Raw genomic sequence first — 23,849 nt, 5'->3', positions numbered from 1 at the left:
AGTTTTCTGTTATTATTTTATATCACTGTTTCTGTTCAAATATAAACTCCTCTAAAGTTAGGAATGTCTCCATCCATATAGACATAGGAACTTATCACATGCTTAAATGCTTGTTGGTGAACTGATTTTTCTTTTAAGATATAGAAGATATAAGCATGTCTAAGAAGTTGATGGGAATACGCCAATGGAAAAGACTAATACATTGAGCAGGTATCTATTAGGTGCCTGTACTGTATATGAATACAAGGCAGTCACGGGACAATACGTGGAGGGCTGTCCTTGAAGCCTCCATGACCTGGCTTGTCTCTGACATGGACAGGCTGTGTGACCCTGGGCAAGTAACCCAAACTCTAGTGCTCTGGACAACTCTCTAGGATCATAAGTTACAGAGGAAATGCCAGTCTTCTTTGCTAGAGGAAAGTTGCTCACCTGGGAGTCCCCTTAACCCTGAAATCACAGGTTCAGTCCTTATCCCTAACCTATAGCGGTATATGGTACCATAAGAGGTACTGAGGATACAATGGCAAAATTCAAAAAAGTCCCTTCCTATATTCTACTGGCTAAAGTAAGAAATGTCGGTGATGGGGACAGCGAGGTTGTACAGTGGATAGAGGGCCAGGCCTGAGGTCAGGAAGAAGAACATCCAGGAGTTTAAATCTAGCCTCTGATACTTACTAGCTAGGTAGCTCTGGGCAAGTTACAAAGCCCCTTTTGCCTCAGTTTCCAAATCTTTTCATTGAGCTGGGGAAGGAAATGGCAAACCACTCTAGTATTTCTCGTAAGAAACCCCAAATGGGAGTCACAAAGAGTTGGACCTGAATGAAATGAATGAACATCAGAGGAGAAGGGTTCCAGGAATGAGGTCCAGGAGAAGATGGGCAAGGACAAGACCCCAAGTACAAATGGAAGATTTCCCTTTGGAGAAGACATTCATCTTCTTCTCTGAAGCTAGATGGAGAGATGCACATGACCACATGATGATTATAGCTAAGTGAATGCTGGACATGTTCAATTATTTTTCCTTATGAGGTCAAAATCATAGGCTGAGAATAAGACAGGGAGGGCCAGGAATTCAGGATTTAAAGAGAAATGATCATCTCTTTTGGGTGACTGTATTAGACACTGAATAGGAGATGAGAGGAGAGAAGGGGAGGACAGACAAACAGCAATGAAGTAGAAATCAGAAAAGATGAATCAGTTGTGAACCAGGTAGGAACCACCAAGTCATCCTCTCGTGGCACTAGGGAGCCTGGGAGGAGAATCAGAGAAAAACGTTGGGGAAATAAATAGCCTAAAAGTGAGATCACTCCAATTTCTCTCTTCTCCTTGACTGTAATGCTCCTCAACCAGGCTCATACCACGTCTTGGTTCCAAGCATTCTGAGAGCCTTCTAGGTTTTCCCTGCAGAAGACTGCCTATCGCCCATCTTTGTACCTCGGTACGGGCTGACCCGTTTCTGGAATGTCGCTCCCTCCTCACCTCCACCTCTCATAATCTCTCATTTCCTTCAAAGGTCAGCTCTGACGCCTCCTCCTATACAGGCTTTTCCTAATCTCTCTCCCTCCTCTAATTACTTTGTTTTTACTTATCTGTGTACAGAGAATCATAGGGACTTCAGTGGGCATCTGGTCCAGCCCCCTCATTTTACAGAAGAAACTAAAGAAACTCTAGAGGGGTTAAACGACTTGGTTGTAGGGACAAAGTTACTAGGTGATAGAGCCAGAGATTTGAACTCACATCCCGGGACTCCAGGGTCAGAGCTCTTTCCATGGAGCCACACGTGCTAGAACTCAGTAAGGACACAGGTGTCCTCATTGCTTTGGCAGGTACCTTAAATGATGTTTGCTAAACTGGGTTGGGCTTTGGTCTGCCATCACTTTGTGTCCGATGTGTCTTGGGTAGGGGGCACACTTGCTTTTATCAGGGTATACATACCACCCGGGTAGGAATCTTTTGAATTAGGTGTCATTTGCTGGGAATCTAGCACATACCTATTAAATTTATTATTTTTCCATTTGGAGTCCTTATCTGTTTCCTAATTTCTAGTCTTCTACATCTTTTCTTTTTTAAACCCTTACCTTCCATCTTAGAATCAATGATTTTAAAGTGAAAGAGTGGTAAGGGTAGGCAATGGGGGTTAAGTGACTTGCCCAGGGTCACACAGCTGGGAAGTGTCTGAGGCCAAATTTGAACCTAGGACCTCCCATCTCTAAGCCTGGCTCTCAATGCACTGAGCCACCCAGCTGCCCCCTCCCCTAAATCTTTTTATTTTTTACTAAACCCTTATCTTCTGTCTAAGAATCATTGTGTGCATTGGTTCCAAGGCAGAAGAACAGTAAGAGCTAGGCAATGGGGGTTAAGTGACTTCCCCAGGGTCACACAACTAGTAAGTATCTGAGCTCACATTTGAACCCAGGACCTCCTGGCTCTCAATCCACTGAGCCACCTGGCTGCCCCTCCCCTAAATCTTAATACTCTCTCCTTAGAGGTGTCAATTTAAAAATGTGGCAGCACTATCCATGCAAAAGCCAGCCCTCATCAGGACTATATTTGCTTTATGTTTGTGACTGAACTCATAAGGAACGAATTAGACATGCATGACTCCAACAGAGAATAGCCTGAGTTTTAAAAATCAGACATACTAAATCAAGGACCCGATAAAAACCAGATTCTAACTCGGGGCCAACAGGAAGGTGAACGTTTCTTGTTGTGAAGAACTTACCTTTGTGCAAAAGTAACAGTGTTCACACAAGCAACAGTTACACTTCTTGAAATTCTCCATCATTTTCTTGCAACATACTGGGGGGAAGAAAAAAAAAGAGACAATAGAAAATGCTTGTTTGCTTTTGGCTAGAGATTGCAAAGAACATCATGAACCGATCACTGGGGAAGTCGGTGTTTGCTGTGGGCTCAAGCACAAAAGATTGCAAAACGGAGCTGGCTGTAGTTTGCTCTGGGTCAGAATCCTGGGGCTGCCCCTCAGCTAATATTTGCTGAGCGCCCACTGCGGAGAATTCTAGTCGCCTGGGTGAGTTAAAGGGGACGGAAGGCACGATTCTTGTCCTGGAGGAGCTGAGAGTCTACTTGGAAAGGCTGTGTGTGTGTGTGTGTGTGTGTGCGCGCGCGCGCGCGCGCATTTAACAACTGTGTGTGTCGCTATTATTATAAACAAATGTGTTTATAATATAATATAATTGATAGAATAAGGTCATTATTATAGGCAATTCCCAGGCAAGGAAACGTCCTTCTTTAATGCAAGTTGGCACATTTTCTACAAGTCAGACAAAATTAGCTCATAATAGGGGGCAGATGCATGGCTCAGTGGATAAGAGAAGCAGATCTAGAGACAAGAGGCTCAGGGTTCAAATCCAACCTCAGACACTGCTAAGCTGTGTGACTTAACCCCCATGGCTGCTCTTCTGCGTTGGAATTATTACACAGTATTGATGATTCTAAGGTGGAAGGTGAGGGTTTGAAAAAAAAAATTGCATGGAGCAATGCAAGGAGTATGGAGGAGAGCTGGACCTCCTCGCTTCCAGAGCAGCGCTCTGTTCAGGCACCATGCCATGCTCCCTCGCGAAGAAATATAGAGAAATTCAAATTATTCCTGGATGGCATATAGAAAAAGATGATTCGACTTGTGCAGGGTTAACCTGGGAAAAGGTATCCAACTTCTGACAAGGGCTTAAAACAAGGGTTCTTAACCCTCTTGGCGTTAGACTTCTTTGACAGTCTTGTGAAGCTTGAAATGACCTTCTTATTTTGTTTTAACCTCTTACTTTATGTCCTAGTAACGAGGCTAAGACAAAAGGGTGAGGGCTTGGCAAACAGGGTTAAGTGACTCACCCAAGGTCATGCAACCGGGAAGTGTCTGAGGTCAAATTTGAACCCAGGTCCTCCTGACTACAGGCTTGGTTCTCTATCCACTGTGCTACTTAGCGGCCCCAGAATGATGCATATAATATAATTCATACATTGAATATAATAATATTTATAATAATAAATCCATACATTTAATACATTCAAATGCATACAATTAAATACACAAGAAACTAATTATATTAAATAGTTGTTCCTAGACACATTTGAAACAAGTTCCCAGACCCCAAGGTTAATGTGTCTTAAAGGAAAAAAATAGATGAGAAATTCCTTAAGAGCAGGCACCAATGGATCGTTTTCTCATTTGTATCTCTGGTGCCCAGCTCAGTGTTGCATACCACGTGGGAGCCCACCAATGATGAATTGGATGTTGAAAGGGAGACTTTAGGGAAAGAGCACTACAAATAGTGGGAAGTGAATGAGGTTTAAGGGACAGCAAACAGATGAGCTGGGCTAGATCACGAGGGCTGGATGTGGCAGGAAGAAGAGATAATTTTGGAGAGATGGGAGAAGCGGAGAGTGAAGAGCTCCACAGATCAGACCAGACCCCGACTTTCAGCCAACAGGGAACCTTCAAGTTTGCAGAGCCCACTTTAGGTCTATTATATCTCCCTGGTGTCTCACAATAATCCTGTGAGACAAGGACCACAGGGATGATCATGGCCATTTTGTAGGTGACAAAACTGAGGCTGGAGGGGAATAACAAGCCTGCCCATGGCCCTGTGGTTAAATAAGTGGAAGGGGTAGGATTCTGAAAGCGGGTCATCTGCATTCTAAGTTCTATATTCCATTGATTGTACCAAGCAGCTCCTACAGGCACTAAGGATGGTGATATACGGAAATATAATTTGATACAATTAGAAAGATAGCGTACTAATTCTTTCATAAATTCTGTTGTTTCATTAAAATATGTATTTTGTAAATATATATTATAATTAAAATATTACATAAAATGCTATATTATTAATATACCATATTATACTTATACATGATGTATAATTAAAATATTATATTAAATAATATTATTGTTGTTGTTTAGTTGTCTCTCTGTGATCCCCTGGACTGTACTGTCCATGGAATCTTCTTGGCAAAGATACTGGAGCAGTTTGCCCTTTCCTTCTCTAACAGATAAAGTAAACAGAAATTAAGCTAATAAATGCCTGAGGCTGGATTTGAACTCAGATCGTCCTGACTCCAGGCTGGTGCTCTATTCACTGAGCTATCTAGCTGCTTCCCAGGCAGAAAGATGTTAAAGTGATTTATCCAAGGTCACACAGGTACTAAATTTCTGAGGTTGGATTTAAATTCAAATCTTCCTGACTCCAAGTCCAGTGTTCTATCCACCAAGTTGTCATTTAGCTGCCTGAATACTATGCTATAATATGATAAAATGATAATATTTCCTAAACTGTAGTATAATTATATTATTATTATATTATACTATATATGGCATATATAGTACAACACATATTGTTATACTATATGTATATAGCATATATAGGACAACATATTGTTATATTATACTATATATAGCATATATAGTATAACACATATTATATTATAGTATAATATAGTATTGTAGCATTTAAAATTATTATACATATAGGCTATATTGACAATATAATCATAAAATTATTGCTCATGACTATAATCATCTATGCAATTATAATTTATATGTAAATGATAAATATGTAATATAATAAAGAAGATAATATAATTGTGTGAAGTATAATTATATTGTTATAATTATAAACATAAAAATAATAATTATTATTATTATTAGCAATAGGAAGTCACTAAGTTGGGCAGGGAAGTGATATGCTGAGAGTGAGAGAATTAGATTATTACGGAGGTGGTCTAAAGGATGGAATGAGTGTAGCAGCGGTCACATAGACTTGTGCTAACAGCTGTAGGCACTAGATGGTGATTCAAGTCAAAGAAAAGAGGAAGCAGTGGTGGGAAAAGTGGACACAGGAAATGGAAATAAAGGAGTTGAATCTAATTCTTCTGAAGTTCTGAGACCATAGTTCTACCATGGAAAGAAAGCTGATAGACTCTACTGTTTTACTGACCAGGAAGCCATCTCTGTGGAAGAGTTCACTGCAGATGCAGAGACCTGTGACCCAGTGAGAGGTCAAAATGTAAATGTGAATTCAGAAATACTGTAAGCTGAAACTACACAAGACAGTGTGAACATGAGGGAGAGGTCATGAATACCTAATAGATTTGCAGATGTGTTATTTAAAAATTCTGGGGTTCCATTTAGAGGTATTAGGGCTCATATGAGCCTTAAGATATGTAGATATATAACAAATTTCCTGTGGACACTTGGAAAACTACATTTTCCATGGTCCAGTGGGTTTCCTGTTTTGGATGACATCTTCAAGGTAAAGCCCGGCTTTAAATATTGGGAAGTCGGGCTTGACTTCCTCTTTGCTACCTGAGCGCGCTCCCTGGGGAATGTAGAGAGGAGTAGGGAAGGTACGGAATGTAATTGTGGAGGCGGGAATTTTGAAATAGCCAGGCCCATGGTCCGATTCTATCAACACAGGTCTAAATAAAATATTAGTTTTCCTCTTAATATCAGCCTTCATCATTTTTAATCATTACACAGAGTAACAATTATGTGTATATTTGGTAAAATACATTACCTTATCTCATTATCCTCTTCACTAGTCTCTATGTTTTCAACTTCCATTTTAAGATTCATTTGTTTTTTCTAAGAAAAGAACAATGAAACATAATCATACAGATGTAGTTTTAAAGGCTGGAAAAAGTTAAGAAGTAAATATCCTCCATCTCCGATATTTTAAATCCCAATGATAGTTTTTCAGCATGCCACAAAACATGTTTAAGGATTTTTTTATTTAAAAAATAAGAATACTTTGTAATCAATTCAGCATTAATAGGAAAAAGAGAGAGGCATCAATAAATAAAAAAACTGATTATTTGAATGGGGTTCAGTCTAAGAGATGTTCTGAAAATTGTCAAAGCTACTTGTAATAGAGGTAGAGACCTAATAAGGGAAAGAGAGGCATGTGTGAACATGAACAGCCTACTACAAAAATTCCTATTTGACTCTGAAATGTTATTTTAAAGCATATTTTTGTATTTAATTTAGAATTAATATTTAATTAGAATTTAATATTAGAAGCAGCTTTCATTTCCTAAGTACACACCAAGATAGGACCTTTACCAATATGGCAGGTAGCAAAGAGAAACCCATTTGAGTCTAAATATGTGTCACAGAAAGAATGTAGGTGTCACTAGTTTTCTTGGTAGATTCAATTTTGCACAAAATGGTGGCTAACTAACCACTTATAACTAATCTAAACATAAGTAGCAAATTTGGGGTTTCCTTACCTTCCAGTATAAGGCTCCAAGAACAAAGCCAAGTACAAGAGAAAATAGTGATGGTAACACAATGGCTACCCAATGCACACTTGGGTCTTTAGTGGATCCTGCTGCCTTCCCTGTAATTAAAAAAAAAAGTGTTGTGTTGAAGACAAAACCATACAGGAGAATGCTCCAGCATGCTGCAAACAATGAATAATTTCCTTAGGATAGTCTGATTTAATTCTACTTAATTTTTTTAAAGAAGTAATTTTTCTGTGGAGAAGACTTTTCAGGGTGGAAAAGTTATACAAGGATATTTCCTTCCAAAAGCTTAAAAAAGTTAAAAGAAAACAACAATGAAAACCACCCATGTGTTGATGAAGATATTGACTTAAGTTTATGCCAATCTCTCGATATTCCTTACACTCTCTCCCCAATGGGAGTAAATTCCTCCACTGTCACATGTCTTTTAAATTTCTATTCATATCTCATCACGTCTTCCAAAGTTATTTTCTAATTAACTCTTAATACACTTTGCCTAAAGTCTTACAAGTGACAGGGAATCATTTCTCAAATTAATAAGAAGTAGGCCATCTTGAATATGGATAAGCTTCCCAGCATGTTAGAGGGACTCCTTATCTTGATATTATGGGAAGAAAGAAATAGTGGAGTGGCATAAGATGGACAAATATGGATGGGTTGGAACCTAAGCTTTGCTGGGGAGGAAAACTCCTAAACAGATAAGAGCACAGATCCATTTAAGTTCTTGGTGTAACTTAACTCTTTCTTTACAGAATTTCATTAGCTCCAAAGATTATTATTTAGAGGAAGGCTCAAGTTACTCTGCAGTTGTTCCTAGGTGGTATATTATCAAATAGAGTATATAGTACAGAGCATAATTTCTCTTATCTATTATGTTTCTGGTATATGCTAAAAAGTCATTAATTCATTTTGAAGCAGCAAGTTTATGCTGTTCTTAGAATCTTCAGGCCAAAGAACTTAGCTATGAAAGGTGCCGTAGATGAGAGTACACTGACATGGAGTTCGAAGGATCTGCCCAAAGTTATGAATGTTCAGGGCAGAACTACCCTCTTTGCCCTAGGATTCTCCCACCACCTACCCTCCTGTTGCTATTCCCAAACCGCCAACTGAGTCCTTTGCCACGCTAATCTAAATCCTTGGTCCTCGCCATTGTTTAGCAAACCTTTCATTCATCTCGTAGAGACTCCCTAACACATTTTCTATATCCTTTTCCTCTCAATTTCACAACTCTAATACATCTGCTCTCCTCTCTCAGCAGATGACAGAAGCTATTTTATTTAGTTCAAGGTCATCCACTGTACACACTCCTCTCTAGTCCTCCACACCTCAGAGCTCTGTATGTCCTCCGCTCTCACACGTGATGAGTTTGCCCTTCTACTTCTTGGGTCCCTGATCATCCCATGTCCTCCTCATGTCTCCTTTATTCCCTCTCCCTCTCTCTATCATCTCCAATGCATTTATCATCATCATACAGATTACTTCCGTGTGTACATATCCAACTTTCATCTCTCTCCTGAGCTCCAGGTCCATAGCTTCATCTGCCTGCTGGGCACCTCTACCTAGATGTTTTATAGACATCTGATGCTAAATTGCCCTCAACGGAATTCATTGTCTTTACCTCTAATCTCCTCACCCCATCCCCCAACTTCCCTATTTCTGTTGTTAACACTACCATTTTTTCTAGTCAGTAGCAGATGTTTAGAACCTCAGTCACTTTTAATTCTCCACCCCTTAACTCCCCACCGACCCTTAACTCAGTGAGTTGGCACAACCTGTCAATTCCATTTATATAACATCTCTAACATATACCATATAACCACCCGAGCTCAAGCCCACATCCTCTCTCACCTGTACTATTGTATTTACAATTTTTTCCCCCAAAACATCTTCTTAGAACTGATATCAATTCCAGAGCAGAAGAGCAGTAAGGGCTAGGCAAATGGGGTTAAGTGACTTGTCCAGGATCACACAGCTAGAAAGTAATCACATTGTAAATGGCCCTTGGCTTCTAATCTCTCCCTTATCTATTCAAGCTGCCAAATTTATATTCCTAATCACAAGTCTGACTCTGTCACTCTCCTGCTTAAGAAGTATCAAGTGTCTCCCTGCTGCCACTTGAATAAAAATGATATTCTCCTATTTGGCATTTATTTAAAGCTTATTTCCCTTTATGTATACTACCCATTCCAGCCAAACTGTTCCTCATCTCCTCCCTTCCATCTCCCATCTCTGTAATTCTGCACAAACTGTCAGAATATTCACTCTCCCTCCTCACATCTTGCTTGTGTCATCCCTGACTTCCTTCAAGGCTCGCATCAAATGCATCAATTAAGTACAAGAGATCTATCCCAATTCCCCCACCTATTGAAGCTCTAGCCCTTCTACCACCCCACATCTAAACCATTGTGTCATTGTTTCCCTAGAATCCAGTACAGCTTCTGGTATACAGTAAACACTGTTGAGCTGAATCTTTACTTGAGGTTCAGGGTAACTTCCCTTGACCCACAAAGCTCACATAAACTTTGGGAATACAAACCATTAGTGAACTTGGGACTGAGCGTACAGGTAGCCCATTTGTAATCACAGCCTTAGGATTTAGAGGTAAAAGGGATCTTAGAAATTGAATCTCATCCCATCAATTTACAGAGGAGGAAATGACACCCAGAGAATAGATAGAAACTTGCTGAGTTAGTAAGAAGCAGAGCCAAGATTCGAACCCAAGATTGAAAGAGCTAGTTGGATTTGGACATGCCTTGAAGGCTGCTAGGCTTCCCTGGTGATTCTTGGAGAAACTTGTACATCCATGGTATAGGAATGAAATCAAAATGTTACTCCTGAGAAATCTGCCAATGGCCTGACATTGTTTGATATCAATTCCCAGGGGCCAATGACTACAAAAATAGTATAAAACAGCTGAGGTTTATATAGCACTTTACATTGTATTTCAATTGATGTTCACAACAATCCAGACAGGTAGGTGCTATTATTATCCCTATTTTACAGATGAGGAAACCAAGGCAGATAGCGGTTGTGACTTGCCCAAAGTTATCTAGCTAAAAAAATAAATCTCTGAGGCAGTATTTGAACTCAGGCCTTCCTAATATGCCACATCCAGCATTCCATCCACGACATCACTTTGCTGTCTATGGCAGAGAGCATTTATATAGCACGTGAAGGTAAATATTCTTATTTGGATCTTGGGAGGTAAGTTCTCTCATTTTTAAAACGCTTATCCTCTGTTTTAGTAGCAATTTTAAAACAGAAAAGTAGCAATGTGACTTGTCCAGGGTCACAGAGCTAGAAAGTGCCCAAGGCCACCTTTGAATGGAAGTCCTCTGACTCCAAGCCTGGCATTCTAAAACCACTGTGCTACCTCGATGCCCATTAAGTTCTCTTATTATGCATTTTATAGGTGAAGAACGTGAAGCAGACCGAGGTTAAGTGACTTGCTCATAAGTGTCTGAGGTTGGATTTGCACTCAAGTATTCCTGACTCCAGATCCAGCAGCCTCTCCAGTGAGCTACCTTTCCTGCTCTTATGCTAAAGGATTGGGGAGATCCAAAGGCCATGGTCACTTCAGAATGAGATGGACTGTTTCCTCTTTGACAAAAAAATATGCTTCATGTCAAATCAGAGAGGAGTCTTCCTGCCTCTCTGAGCACAGCCTGATTCTACTCTTGAACCTTCTTTTAAGTCCAGCCCGGGGCACAAAGCTGCTTTCCCATGGATTCCACATGGCATCCCTCTGGTACATTTCAGCACATTTCTAAGAGGTATTCACAGAAATGAGAAAGTGGGGATCTTGGCATCTTGACATTCTGCCCTTAGGAGAAAATAAATCATTTCCAAATAATTAAAATTGACGTTAAGGGCTGCCTACGTCTCTTGACTTAGAGGGAAGGAAATGACTTTCACTTCAAGAAAACTATTTAATTTGGATGATTTGCAAATTTCTTGATCATTATCCAATTTCATTTTGGCAGAGCTCGGGCAGCTGTTTAGCAGTAAAGCGCGAGTTTTGGTTTCAATAAGCAGCTTTGCCAGGGCCAAAGTAGAGTGGAAAGGGGAACGCTTTCGGCAGGCTTCAGAGCTCAGAAAAATCAGTGGTCTTCAACTCAACCAGAGCCCGTCTCTGCCTGGAGGGCAGGACCATGGTCAAAAGCACGGCAATCAGCACATGCTCTATCATCCAGATAAATGTAAGGGGACCGAGTAAATGGAGAAGACTAGGGCTCACTCCTTCCAGGCTCCAATCTATCTCCTAGTGGAGGTTAAGTGCTACCTCCCCTGCCTCAGAATGACTTTATCTTGATTTTGTATTTGCTCGGCTCTCCACGGGTCTCTCTTTCTTTGTATCCCCACGGTCTGGCACACATCTCCCTGGCAGAAAGTAAGCTTCTTGAGGGCAGACATGGTTTCTGTCTCTGTATCCACAGAGACTGACAAATCTCCCCAGCAGAAAATAAAAGCAGGGACTGTTGTGGTTTTGTCTTTGTCTATCTGCCCAAATAGATGTGCTATTTTAGTTGTTGTAGCCCCAGTAACTGGCACTTATCTCCTAAGGAGAAAGGAAATTTCATGAGGAAGGAAAGAAGGGAGGGAAGAGGGGAAGAAAGGGAGGGAAGAAGGGAAGGAAGGGATGGAAGAAGGGAAGGAAAGGAGGGAAGAAGGGAAGGAAAGGAGGGAAGAAGGGAAGGAAAGGAGGGAAGAAGAGAAGGAAAGGAGGGAAGAAGAGAAGGAAAGGAGGGAAGAGGGGAAGGGAGGGAAGAGGGGAAGGAGGAAGAGAAGAAGGGTGAAGGGAGGAAAAAAGAGAGGGAAAGAAGGGAGGAAGGAAAAAATCATTTATTAAATACCTACTGTTTTTATTTATTATGTTATTAAATACCCAATACTGGGCCAGGTACTGTTTTAAGCACTTTACGAATATCATCTCATTTAATCCTCACAATAATCCTGAAAAATAGATACTATTATTATAATCCCCATTTTTCAATTGGGGAAACTGGGCTAGAATGTGGTTAAGTGACTTGTCAGGGACACACAGCTAGTGAGTGTCTGAGAAAGTAAGCTTTATGAAGGAAGGGATTGTTCTACTTTCCCCTTTTTGTCCCCAGCAGCACCCAATACAATACCCAAAGTTTAGCAAATTCTAATTGAAGGGAATTATTGAGTTGGTGAAGTCTTAGCCCTCAAGATGACTTTCTGGAAAGTTTTGTGAAAAGCTCCTGAGCTTTAGAGTGCTGACTTTTGGGATGCCAGGAATTTCCGACAAAGGTGGCATTATGCTCCTTCAGGGGAGTGATCGGAAAGAAAGCGAGGGACTCATAAACTATAAAAATAAGCGGCTAACTAATACGGAGAAGGTTGGCATAGTCTTGTGTTATGGAATTTCTTCGCTCATGCAAATCCGGGCTAAATGTCCCAAGACGACATGTAAACAAACGGCAACTTTTCTCAGAGGAACCAGGGTCTTCACGGGTTACTAAGACTAACTAGAAATCACTGGCAGCAAATAGCATCGTCCAAGGACGAGACCATCCTCCAGGGCAGTCGCATCCTGAAAGCCCAGGAATGGTTGTTCACATGCTGGAGGGCATCAACACACAGGACAGCAACACCAAGTTAGTGTGGTTTCCCAATTGTGGGACAATCTCGTTTAAAGCTCATGCAAACTCCTATGGAGGCTAATTGGAGCCATGCATGCATCAAATCAGTATTCGTACTTACTATTACTGCTACTGCTGTCATTCCTAAGGGAGCTGGCTGCAACGGGGGGTAACAAAAATGGTTTTGTGACATTGACCCTGGAATCTAAATAGAAAGCGACAATGCGTCAGTGTTGCGCAGCGACTTACATTTATTACAGCGCTCCTTAAAGGCGAAGCTCTAGACGGCGGGTGGGTCGGTTCTGCGTGGGGTCTGTTGCCTTTGGATCGCAGATTTAAAACTGGAAGGGACTCTAGAAGCCACCGAATCCACCTCCGTCATTTTATGGAAGGGGAAACCCAGGCGCTGGCTCTAGAGTTTCCATTTATGGTTTGTGATTCTCTGGTTACACTGTTCTACTGCATGAAAAGCCCTTCCCAGTCATTAGGTGGATCAGTCCATCAGTAGCGATTTTTAAAGATATTATTTTTAAATTAAATATCTAATTAGTGTAGATTAATGTGATTGTTTAATTATTATTAATATGTAATTATTTGATGAATATGTGATTATACATATTAAATATATCACCCATATAATATTAGTACATTGCATTAATTAAAATGAATCAATTTAAGTTTAAAACAAAATACAATTTTATATTTTATGTGCATATTTGTACAATACGCACACGTGCATACACATGTACTTATGCCTCTGTGTTCGTATGGGCTAAATGAAATGGGGGAAATTTCCAGTTGAACATTCAGTCCTGAGGAAGAAAGGTCAGTGGAGGTTTTGGCACTGAGCCTCTGCACCTATCCAACAGGCTAGTTAGACAGAAATAAAAGCTTTCTTACCTCCCTCGGGAAGCAAAATCATAAAGGCGAGTGTTAAAAAAAGGGAAAGATGGAAAAACCTGCATGGGCAAGGCCAGGAAATTAAAAAAGGAATGGTAAACTCCTGGCTAAAAGGGATTGGAGAAAGGAGTGGCTTGAAAGGATGCTGAATAGCTCAGTGAAAATCCTTGGCTTGGAAACCAACATGGCCACCCTTCCGAATCGTCATAACTGTTTGGTGTCCACACGTGCCCCAACGACACCCACCCACACACGACTGAGGAGTCGCCAATGGGCGAGTTTGCATCGTGACTTTTCAGCCTTTCCTTCTTACCTCTCTCAGGCCCTATTGTTGAAGGCAGGACACAGTTGCTATGCTCAGATGTTTCTTCATATTCCTTAAAGGCATCGATGGATTTATTAAAGAATCTAAAAAAGTCTTCAGGATTGAATGCGTCTTCTTTATAAATGTGGATATTTTGTTTTCTGAAATTCTAAAGGAAAGAAGCAGAACTGACATTACCCAAGTGCTATTTCTGTTTAATGTAGGTCAAGGACATTGGTGGGTTGCTTATCTTCAAAGATTAAAGTGGGACGGCCCCAGGACACTGCAACTGCCACTTTTTTCAAAGCTGCCTCAGTAGAAGCAACTTAAAATAGAAGCACTGATTGGGGGCCCAGATCAGTTCATTTGGACATTTAATTGCTGATTATTCTTGGATGCTTCTGGTCTACAGTCTCCTCCAGGTAAGCCTGAAGAGGCTGCTGGGGCAGAGCATCCAACAAAGAAATGATCCTGAAAGCCAACGAGACTTCTGTTCGCCACAAAGATGCCTGGTTTCTTTTCAAGGCTCATTTCGATCTCTAGACCCTCTCTGAAGCCTTTCCTGATTTTCTCAGCTCCTAATGTCTTTCACGCAACTTCATCTCCATGTGTGTATGTGCATGTGTGTTTGCATGTTTTTTTTTTACCTCTCTGGGTTATAAACTCCACAGAGTTTGGACAGATGGAAATGAGGAGAGCATTTTAGCTGGGGTACCAGGGTGGGATATGGGAGAGCAAGAGGAATAAAAGCACAGGGGTAGAAATAAGCCAAATTTCAGGAGATGAAGAGGCCAGCCTAGACTTTTGGCATACAGACTGCCCAGGATTGCCCCTTCAGGCTTCATGCCAAGGCAAACCTTCCAAAATCGAGCTTCAAATCTAGAAGGGACCTTAAAAGCTATCTACTTTTAAGCAACCTGCAACTGCTTCACTTCACAGATGAGGAAAATGGAGACCCTGAAAAGTTAAAGACCTTGACCAAAGCCATAGAGTAACTTTATTCTCTGTTGCTGTTCAGTTGTTTCAGTCATGTCTGACTCTTTGTGACCCCTTTTGGGGTTTTCTTGGCAAAAATACTGAACTGGTTTGTCATTTCCTTCTCTAAATCAAATTATAGATGAGGAAACTGAGGGAAACAGGGTTCAGTGACTTGCCCAGGGTCACACAACTAATAAATGCCCGAGGTCAGATCTGAACTCACAAAGTTGAGTCTTCTTGATTCCAAGTCTGGCTCTCTATCCCCCATGGCACTACCTAGCTGCCCCAACTTTATTCTAATACACTACCATAGTAGTCTAAGAGCCCAGATTTTGCTATTTTCTGTTTTTGTGACCTTGGACAAATCATTTAACTTTTCTCCTCAGCTTCTTTATCCATAAAATAGGAGGTTGAACGAGATGACTTTTAAAGTGCCTTCCAACTCTGATCATCTCTGATCCTGGTACTGATTCCACAAAAGGTATGGAGTTGTGTCCACCCACTCACCTGTCAAATGGCCCAGAGGAAGACAAAAAAGGCCAGTCCATTTGTCTGGTCTCCAAGAAGCAAGACAAAGATATCACTCCCAAATGGAATAATTACATTATGGAAATATGTCAGAAGTAAGCCTTCAATATGGAAAGATTTCCATCTAAACTTAATTTAAAATAGCTGACTAATTTGGAAGCCTTCCCCGGCTGAATATTCCCAAATGAAACAACAGCACAGGTCAGGCAATCTTCATTTCACAGTGTGAGGTAATTCTGTTTCCAAATCCAGGGAAGACGACTCTTAAAGCATTCTTACCCTCTATAATTTCACACATCGCCCTCACTCCTGCCCCCTCCCCATGCTATGACTATAATTTTGTTAATGCAGAAAAACAACACTGAGCTAGGAGAAGATGGCAAGGTTTATAATTCCAAAATAATGCAACGTATTAGCACTTAGCAACCATTTTTATAAGGTTCTATTGCATGTGTGTAAGCATGAACTCACAGATAGACATAAATCCTCCCTCCTTCCAAACCCTTTTCCCATCCCAACCCATGTTAGAGTCTAAAGGAGAACAAAAATATACCCTCCTCCTCCTTCTCCCATTCTTTTGGCTCTGTTACCTTATTTTTCTCTTCTAAGCATCCCATCAGGTCATCAATTATTTTTATGAGTTTATCGATGATTGAATAATTACTCAGACTACTGGAAATTTTGGAAAATTTGTACAAGAGGTTATTCAGGCTGTTGGCCAATTCGGGCACCATCAAATGTAACCAACAATGATTAGGCTGTAAGGGAAAAAGAGACAAGAACATTAGACAAGTGTTTCAGAGACTCAGACTATTCACTCATCCGATGGGGAGCACTCAGGAATTCCCTTGTCAGGGTAAATTAGTCCCTGCGTATAGACGATGAGTCATTTAATTCATCTATATCCTGTCTCAGAGGGTAGAAAGGCAAGGAAGGCAGCAAGATGTGGACTATAAAGACAGTTCAGATCCAGGAAGATTTGAGTTTAAGCTCCAACTCTGACATATATTGATTGGGTGATCCTGGTAAAGTCACTCAACTCCTGCGTATGCTAGATCCCTCTTTATGATATCGTATATTGCAGAGAAGGTGGTATCTTTCATTGGTAGAGAAAGCTTTCTTATCCTGAACTCTCAAAACTAATGAAATCACAAATCAAATTTAAAAAATAGTGATCCGTTTCAAGGGTTCAGTGTAATTAGTAGGCACTCAAAGCCCAAACCTTTTTAAGAATAACTCTTCTCTCAGACACTTCCTAGCTCTGTGACCTTGGGCAAGTCATTTAAACCACATTGGATAGCCCTTACTACTTTTCTGCCTTGGAACCAATACACGGTATTGACTCTAGAGAAATGTAAGGGTTAAAAAAAAGAACAGCTAGTCTCTTGTTCCTTTAGAACACAAATAGTTGTTCATCCTTCATTTCGAAGATAACTAACAGCATCCTGGGGGTGATGTCTTGACTTGTGCATGAATTGTATTTAATTAAGGCAGAGTTGGACAGTCATCAGTCTCAGAGTCTCTTCCATCATGCAAGAGAATTCATTAAGTATTCACTGAACTGGAATGCTTACCAATACTCTCAGCACAAAGTAGGTATGCAACAGAGTCCTTGACCTCCAAGAATTAATCATTTTTTAAGCATTAAAAATGTACAAACTTTTGAATCTGTACCTCTTGTGGGCAGATCATAGTACTAAGAGGTGAGGGGGAAACAAACCTAGAAAATTAGATCATCTCGGCTAGCCTCCTAATTTTACAGAGGAGAGAACAGAAGGTCCAGAGAATTTAAGTAGCTTGTCCAAGGTCACCAAGCAAGTAGCAGAGGTAGGATTTGAACCTATGCCCTATGACCTAAAATCAAAGTACTTCCATTGCATTACACTATATCTGCCCTCATGGAACTTATCATCTAGAATGCAAAAAAGGTCAAATACACATAAATCACTATCATGGAAAATAATATAAGGGGGACACATGATGAAACCAGCTGGGGAAGGAAGAGAGAGGGTCCAAATGCAGATTGAAGCATAACAATCTTCACTTCATTTCCTCCAGGAATTTTTCTCTAGTGTAGGCAATATGTGTCTTGTTTTGAACATGGAAATATGTGTTATATGAGAATATATGTACAGTCATTATCCTGTTACCTGCCTTCTTGAGGAGGGGAAGAATATGGATTGCAAAAAGCCAGAAAACAAGTATTAAAAATTCTATTGACATGTAATCTGGAAAAAAAATTAAAGAAAAAATTTTAAATGGTAGAAGTGAACAATAAAGATATAAATGAAGTGCTATGTAGAGAGGATAGAGCACCAGGTCTTTGAAGTCAGGAAGACCTGAGTTCAAATCCAGTCTCAGTCACTTAACAGCTGCGTGATACTGGACAAGTCACCTAATCCTATTTGTCTCAATTTTCTCATCTGTAAAAATGAGCTAGAAAAGGAACTGGCAAACCACTTCAGTTATCTTAGCTGAGAAAATGAGATCACAGAGTCAGACACTATTAAAATGACTGAACTAAAACAATAACAGAAGGGGAGAAAGGAGGTCCAAGAGGTCAAAGATCATCACTAATTGGGTAAGACAGGGAAGGCTTCCTTAGAGAGCATATTTGCTTTGAGATTTAAAGGCTAAGAGGGAATTTGGCACACTAAGAACAGGTGAGGAAGGCATTCCATCCATGTTCCCAAAGAACAACGAATTAGAGCAAAGACGAAGGAAGGAATGGGGGGCATTCAAGGGACATTGTCTGGTCCATAGCATAGAGTGTTGCTAGGACCTGACTAATGTGAATAAGTTTGCATGCATTTGAATTTGCACTGAAGTTATAATTATGTAAAATATGGTCCCGGTATCCAGGAGCTCAAGGGAAGTATGTAGTATGGATGTGAATAATGGAACCATTTCAAGGGAATTCATTATTTGCACTAATCTGGTCCTGGCTACAAGTGGAAAGGAGCAGGTGGTAGATTATTGAAAGCCCAGAATAGCAGAGTAATGGATTAAAACTTGACTCAGTAGACAGTCAGAAGTCAATGAAGAGTTGAAGCAATGTAATGATCTGACAAAACTGATGGATTTTTTTTCAACCTTACTTTCTCTATTAGAGTCAATACTAGGTATTGGCTACACGGTAGAAGAGAGGTAAGGGATAGGGAATTGGGGTTAAGTGACTTACCCAGGGTCACACATATAGCCTAGATTTGAACCCAGGACTTCTGATCTCTAGGCCTGGCTCTCTATCCACTGGGTCACCTGTCTGCTCAATAAACTGATGTATAAGGATTATGAGTTTTATAAACCTGGATTGGAATGAGGAGAGGGGAGAGACTATTGGACTAGTCTTGAAATGTATAAGCGCAATGGTACTGAGAATAAGTAAGGCATGAATGCAAAAGGAATTGTGGGAAAAGAATTGGTAGGACTTGCTAAGTGTGTTATAAGATATAAAAGGTAAAGGAGAAGAGAATCAAAAATAATATCCAGATTTTCAAAGATGGGAGAATGGAACCAGAGACAGAGAGAATCAGATTTTTGTGAAAAGATACTGAGCTTGGTTTAGGCTATTAAAATGGAAATATCCCAATGGCAACCAAACGGTGATAACTGAAGCTACAAGAGGAAACGAGATTGTCAAGGAAGAGAGAAGGAGTAGGCTGGGGGCAGAAAAGCTGGGTGCAACTAGTTTGAATCCACTTAACCCTTCGGAACCTGTTTCCTCAGATGTAGGAAGGAGAAGGGCAGGGTGCAAACATTAATGAAGTACCTACTATGTGCCTAGCAATGACCTTGGAAGGTACCTCATTTTGCAGTTAAGGAAACTGAGGCAGATAGAAGTTATATGGCTAGTACATTAAGTGTCTGAGGCTGTAATGGAACTCAGGGCTTCCTGACTCTAGGCTCTGTCTCGCTGGATCAGTAAAATGTCGAGACTGAATTCTTTGTGATCCTCAAGACTGAAAGAGAGTGGTAAACCTCAAGCCCGACTTCTGAGAGGCTGAGGTAGGAGCAAATGCTCAGAAGGGAAGAGTCAACAGGATCAAACTCTCTAGAGAGGGCAAAGAGGATAAGGATGGATACTGTCTCTCACTGCTGTGCGATAATATTTGTCAAGCACTTAACACAGATGTCAGGTACACAGTTGGTACTTAATCCATGTTCCCTTTCCCTAATGTGCTATATTAAGAGTAATTCATCTACATTATCTATTGGATAATCTGATTCAATGGAAGGAACACTGGCTCTGAACTCAAAGGACCTGGGTTCAAATCCTGCTTCTGAAACTTCCTCCCTGTGTGACCATGGGCATGTTACTTAACTTCCCTGGCCATGTTACTTAACTTCCCTGGCCCTCAGTCTCCTCATTTGCCGAAAGAAAGGATTGTGTTAACTGGATTCTCAGATTCCTTCCAACTCTGGCACCATGATCCTATTCAGCTCACAACACCCCTATGAGGAGGAAATTGAAAGTAATGTGATTGTTATTTGGTAGATAAGAAGACTGTAGCTCAGAGGTGAGATGACATAGCCATGGAGTGGTGAGGCAGCCCTTGAACTCTAGTCTTCTGACTTCCAGTTCAATTCTCAAAGCACATAAAAGGTAGACTGATGAGAGCCAGCCTTGGAGTCAAGAAGATCTGAATTAAAATTCGTATTAGTCACCTAGTAGTAGCTTTGTGACCTTGAGCAAGTCCCTGCACCTATCTGCCTCAGTTTCTTCATCTGTAAAATAAGCTGGAGAAGGAAAGGGCAAACTGCTCCAATGTCTTTACCAAGAAAACCTCAAATAGGGTCATGAAGAGTCAGACAGAACTGAAAAACAACTAAACAACAACTATTCTGTGCAAATAACTGATAGTCTTGGGGATAGAAAGATAAAAAAAGGATACAGTCACTGCTTTCATGGAGCAAACAGCCTAATGTGTGATACAGGGCAGGCTATGACATAGGGAACAGAGAGATCCAGACAGACTGCTCCATTAGAACCAAGGAACTTTTGGCAGAGGTAGAGATGATGGAGGAGGGGATCACAGAATGTGCCCTAGAGAAGATGAGACCTTGAAAAAAGAAAAGGATTTCAATAGGGAGTTTGTTGGAGGAAGGAGAGGAAGATTCCAAGAATCAGGGAAAGCAGTAAGATGTAGGACAACAATTGAGGAAGAGCTCCCAGGCTAATCTGATAGGAACACAGAGTATGTGAGAGAATGAGAAGAAGAGTTGGAGTCAGACTGGAAAGGGGTTAAAAAAAATGAAATACGATCAAATAAATGCTCGTTGCCTTGATTTTATTCAAGTGTCTCTCTCTATTCTAATTTAACCTCCCCTTACCTGCCAAAGAGATTTTCCTAAAGTGCTCGTCTGACCAGAGCACTTCTCTAGGTAATATAATCTCCAGGGGTTCCCTATCATTTCTCGGTTTATATAAAGTTATATAAACTCCTCTGTTAAGCTTTTAAAGCCTCTGGCAATCTGGTCCCAACCTACCTTTCCAGTCTTCTGAAATTTTAATTCCCCTTTCTGCACTGTATGATCCTCCCAAACTTGCTTTCGAGTTGATCCTTAAACTTATACAGAAACAAAACTAAATATTCAAAAATAAATTTGAAATTAAGGTACAATACTATTCGTTAAGTAATAAAGAGGAATGACTTTATAATGAAAGCTTCTTGTTGATCTGAAATCTTGAGACAGATCTCTTTTGCTGTTTTTTTGCACCGTGGATAGTGAATCTACAGAGAGGAACATAACCTACAGGAAAGTTGTTCGCTTACCCGCATGACCCATTATTTAATGACAGTGTTGGATACCCTCCAATTTAAAGACATCTTTAAAAAAAATAATCCATCCACTTAACTACATTGATCAAATTAACTAGCTAATAAATTGCTTTTATTTTACATTTACATTCATTTATTTGTTAATTAAAGTACCCAAGTAACTCCCTCTTGCTTTTTATATGCACTTTTTATATCCTTTTTTATGCAAATAAAATCAGATGTAAATAGAGAAATATTAATTGTTCATGTGTGGGCAGAGCCAATATAATTAAAATGAAAATCCTATCTAATCTACTTATTCATGCCATCCCAATTAAATTACCAAAAATTATTTTAATGAAGTAGCTAATCAATTACTAACAATTATCATTTACAGAGACTAAAGAAAAATATGGAAGCATGTACAATCACACTACTGTTAACAGATTATTATTATAATTGAAAATAGGTCACTAAATGGAAGGAGAATTATTTGTTCTGTGCAAAACAAGCAACTTAACAAATCGGTCAATAGACACAAATAAATAAAATCAATAGGTCTTTTCAATTGCATACCAGGATATCTTAATAAAGGAAAGTAGAGCATTAAGTGAGTTTCAGTAGTACTTTTCTTAATTTGCTCCTCTATGTCTTATTTGTTTATGTAAGACATCACCCCTGAATAGAAAGTAAGCTTCTTGAAGGCAGGGAAAGTATTTTTCTTTTGGCTTTGAATGCCTCCAAGGGATGAGCATAGTAGACCCCCAATAAAAGTGGGTTGAATTAAAATTGACTGTGTGAGTGGGTTATTCTTTACTTACCTAAAAACAGCTTTAATTAATATATTACAGCCAACTGGGAAATTGGCCCATTGGCAAATGATCCAGCCCAAATTCTGGGAAACATTTATGATCTTTTAAAACCATTAGTATTGTTGGCTAGAACTTCAGATAACTGAGGATAAACAAATGCCAAGTAGAAACTATTTCTAGCTTTTCAACTCATTAACCAATCTCTCTCCAAGTCAGTTTTTTTTAAACAAGGATATTTAAGGTGCTTTTCACAAAGGGTGATAACTTTCCACTTCTGCATCCCTAGTAGATCTTTTCTGAGTTAGTTTCTTAGTCATTTGTATGTCTTTAAAATTTGTTTTGGTTTAATCTTTACTTTCTGTCTTAGTAAAATAAAGCACTTTACAAAGTTTATCTCATTTTGTTCTCACAACTTTGTGAGGTAGATACTCATTATTCCTACTTTACAGATTAGGTAACTGAGGCAGAGAGTAGTTGAATGATGTGTAGGATCATATAGCTAGTAAATGTATGAGATGAGATTAGAACTCGAGCCTTCCTTATTCCACTCCTCCTAGCTGCCTCTGATATTATGGTCCAATAACTCCCTGAATAGTGTGAGGAGAGCTCACTAGGGAGTTATTCACAAAGCAGTTTGTACCACTAGAATGGGGAAGGCTTTACAGCATGGGGTTTGTTCAGCTTGTTCTACAGTTGAAACCTATCATTACCTTTCCCTCTTCACTTACATTTCTTCCTATATTTCTGGTGGATTTTGTGGCTTGTGGACATAACAATTTTCTTGTTGAAGTGGGGTACTTTCTCTCCTGTGGCCTCAGGGATATATTCCATACCCCAACCTCCCTTGCATTCTTCCATCTCCAAATAAAGACCATCATTTATTGTGGAATGCTAAGATATTTTATGCCATAAAAGCACTTCTGTTTACCATACAATGATTAAACAACAAGATGTTCATATCTTATGGCTCAGAAACATCTGGAGGCTGTGTTCTCATGTGCAATTATCTTTTCTCGTTTTCTTATTTAAGGTATCAGTTCCCTACCCTAATTCCCAGGAGGGAAAACATATTCACAAACTCAATCTGACAAATTTAGGTCATCTTATTATTAAATAATAAACAATTATCTTTCTAACCCCAGATATGTTACATAAATTATATATATATGATATATATTGAATATATTATATATAATTCTATATACTGATAAATTATATCAATAACAACAAAAAGAACATTTCTCTGACTTGGAAATATAAGGAGAGAGAGCATGATAGGCAGTTGTTCAGTCTATCAATATAATATATTGATACAATCATGTTAAACTATGACTAATGTCATGTACTAATTAATAATGACTGACTATAGAGGCTCTTTTTGCCTTTCTTTGGATCTATTCCCAGTCCTTACCATAATACCTAGCACAAGGGAAATGCCTCTTGGCTGACTAAGGTTTTCAAAGAGCTTTCTGTACATGGTTTCATATGGGTTTCACAATAGCCAAGTGAAGGTGGTAATAAAGGTATTATTATCTTTATTCTGCAGGGGAGGAAACTGAGGCTGGGGTACGAAAGAGGAAAATGGTGGTCATGTCAGAAGCAGAATTCCAACTGAGATCTTACTGTCTTGTCTCCTAGTTCAATAAGCTCTGGAGAAGGAAATGGCAAACTACTCCAGTATCTTTACCAAATGGGGTCATGAAGA

The 23,849-nt window shown here is 39.8% G+C and overlaps 1 protein-coding gene across 1 annotated transcript in view; it reads right to left on the bottom strand.

Moving 5' to 3' along the window:
* KITLG (KIT ligand) overlaps positions 1-23,849 on the bottom strand; it is a 95,110-nt gene that overhangs the window by 3,809 nt on the left and 67,452 nt on the right. The window contains exons 5-10 of the mRNA XM_044679170.1: positions 16,164-16,331; positions 14,077-14,236; positions 12,985-13,068; positions 7,243-7,352; positions 6,531-6,598; positions 2,723-2,799 (exon numbers count right to left, since the gene is read on the bottom strand). Coding sequence (XP_044535105.1) covers positions 2,760-2,799; positions 6,531-6,598; positions 7,243-7,352; positions 12,985-13,068; positions 14,077-14,236; positions 16,164-16,331 — 630 coding nt within the window. The 3' untranslated portion in view covers positions 2,723-2,759. The remainder of the gene's footprint in view (positions 1-2,722; positions 2,800-6,530; positions 6,599-7,242; positions 7,353-12,984; positions 13,069-14,076; positions 14,237-16,163; positions 16,332-23,849) is intronic.

This window comes from Gracilinanus agilis, chromosome 5, assembly GCF_016433145.1.
Source record: "Gracilinanus agilis isolate LMUSP501 chromosome 5, AgileGrace, whole genome shotgun sequence".
NCBI lineage: Eukaryota > Metazoa > Chordata > Mammalia > Didelphimorphia > Didelphidae > Gracilinanus > Gracilinanus agilis.
The sequence above is the reverse complement of the archived record's forward strand: the minus strand, read 5'-3'. Positions and strand labels throughout refer to the sequence as shown.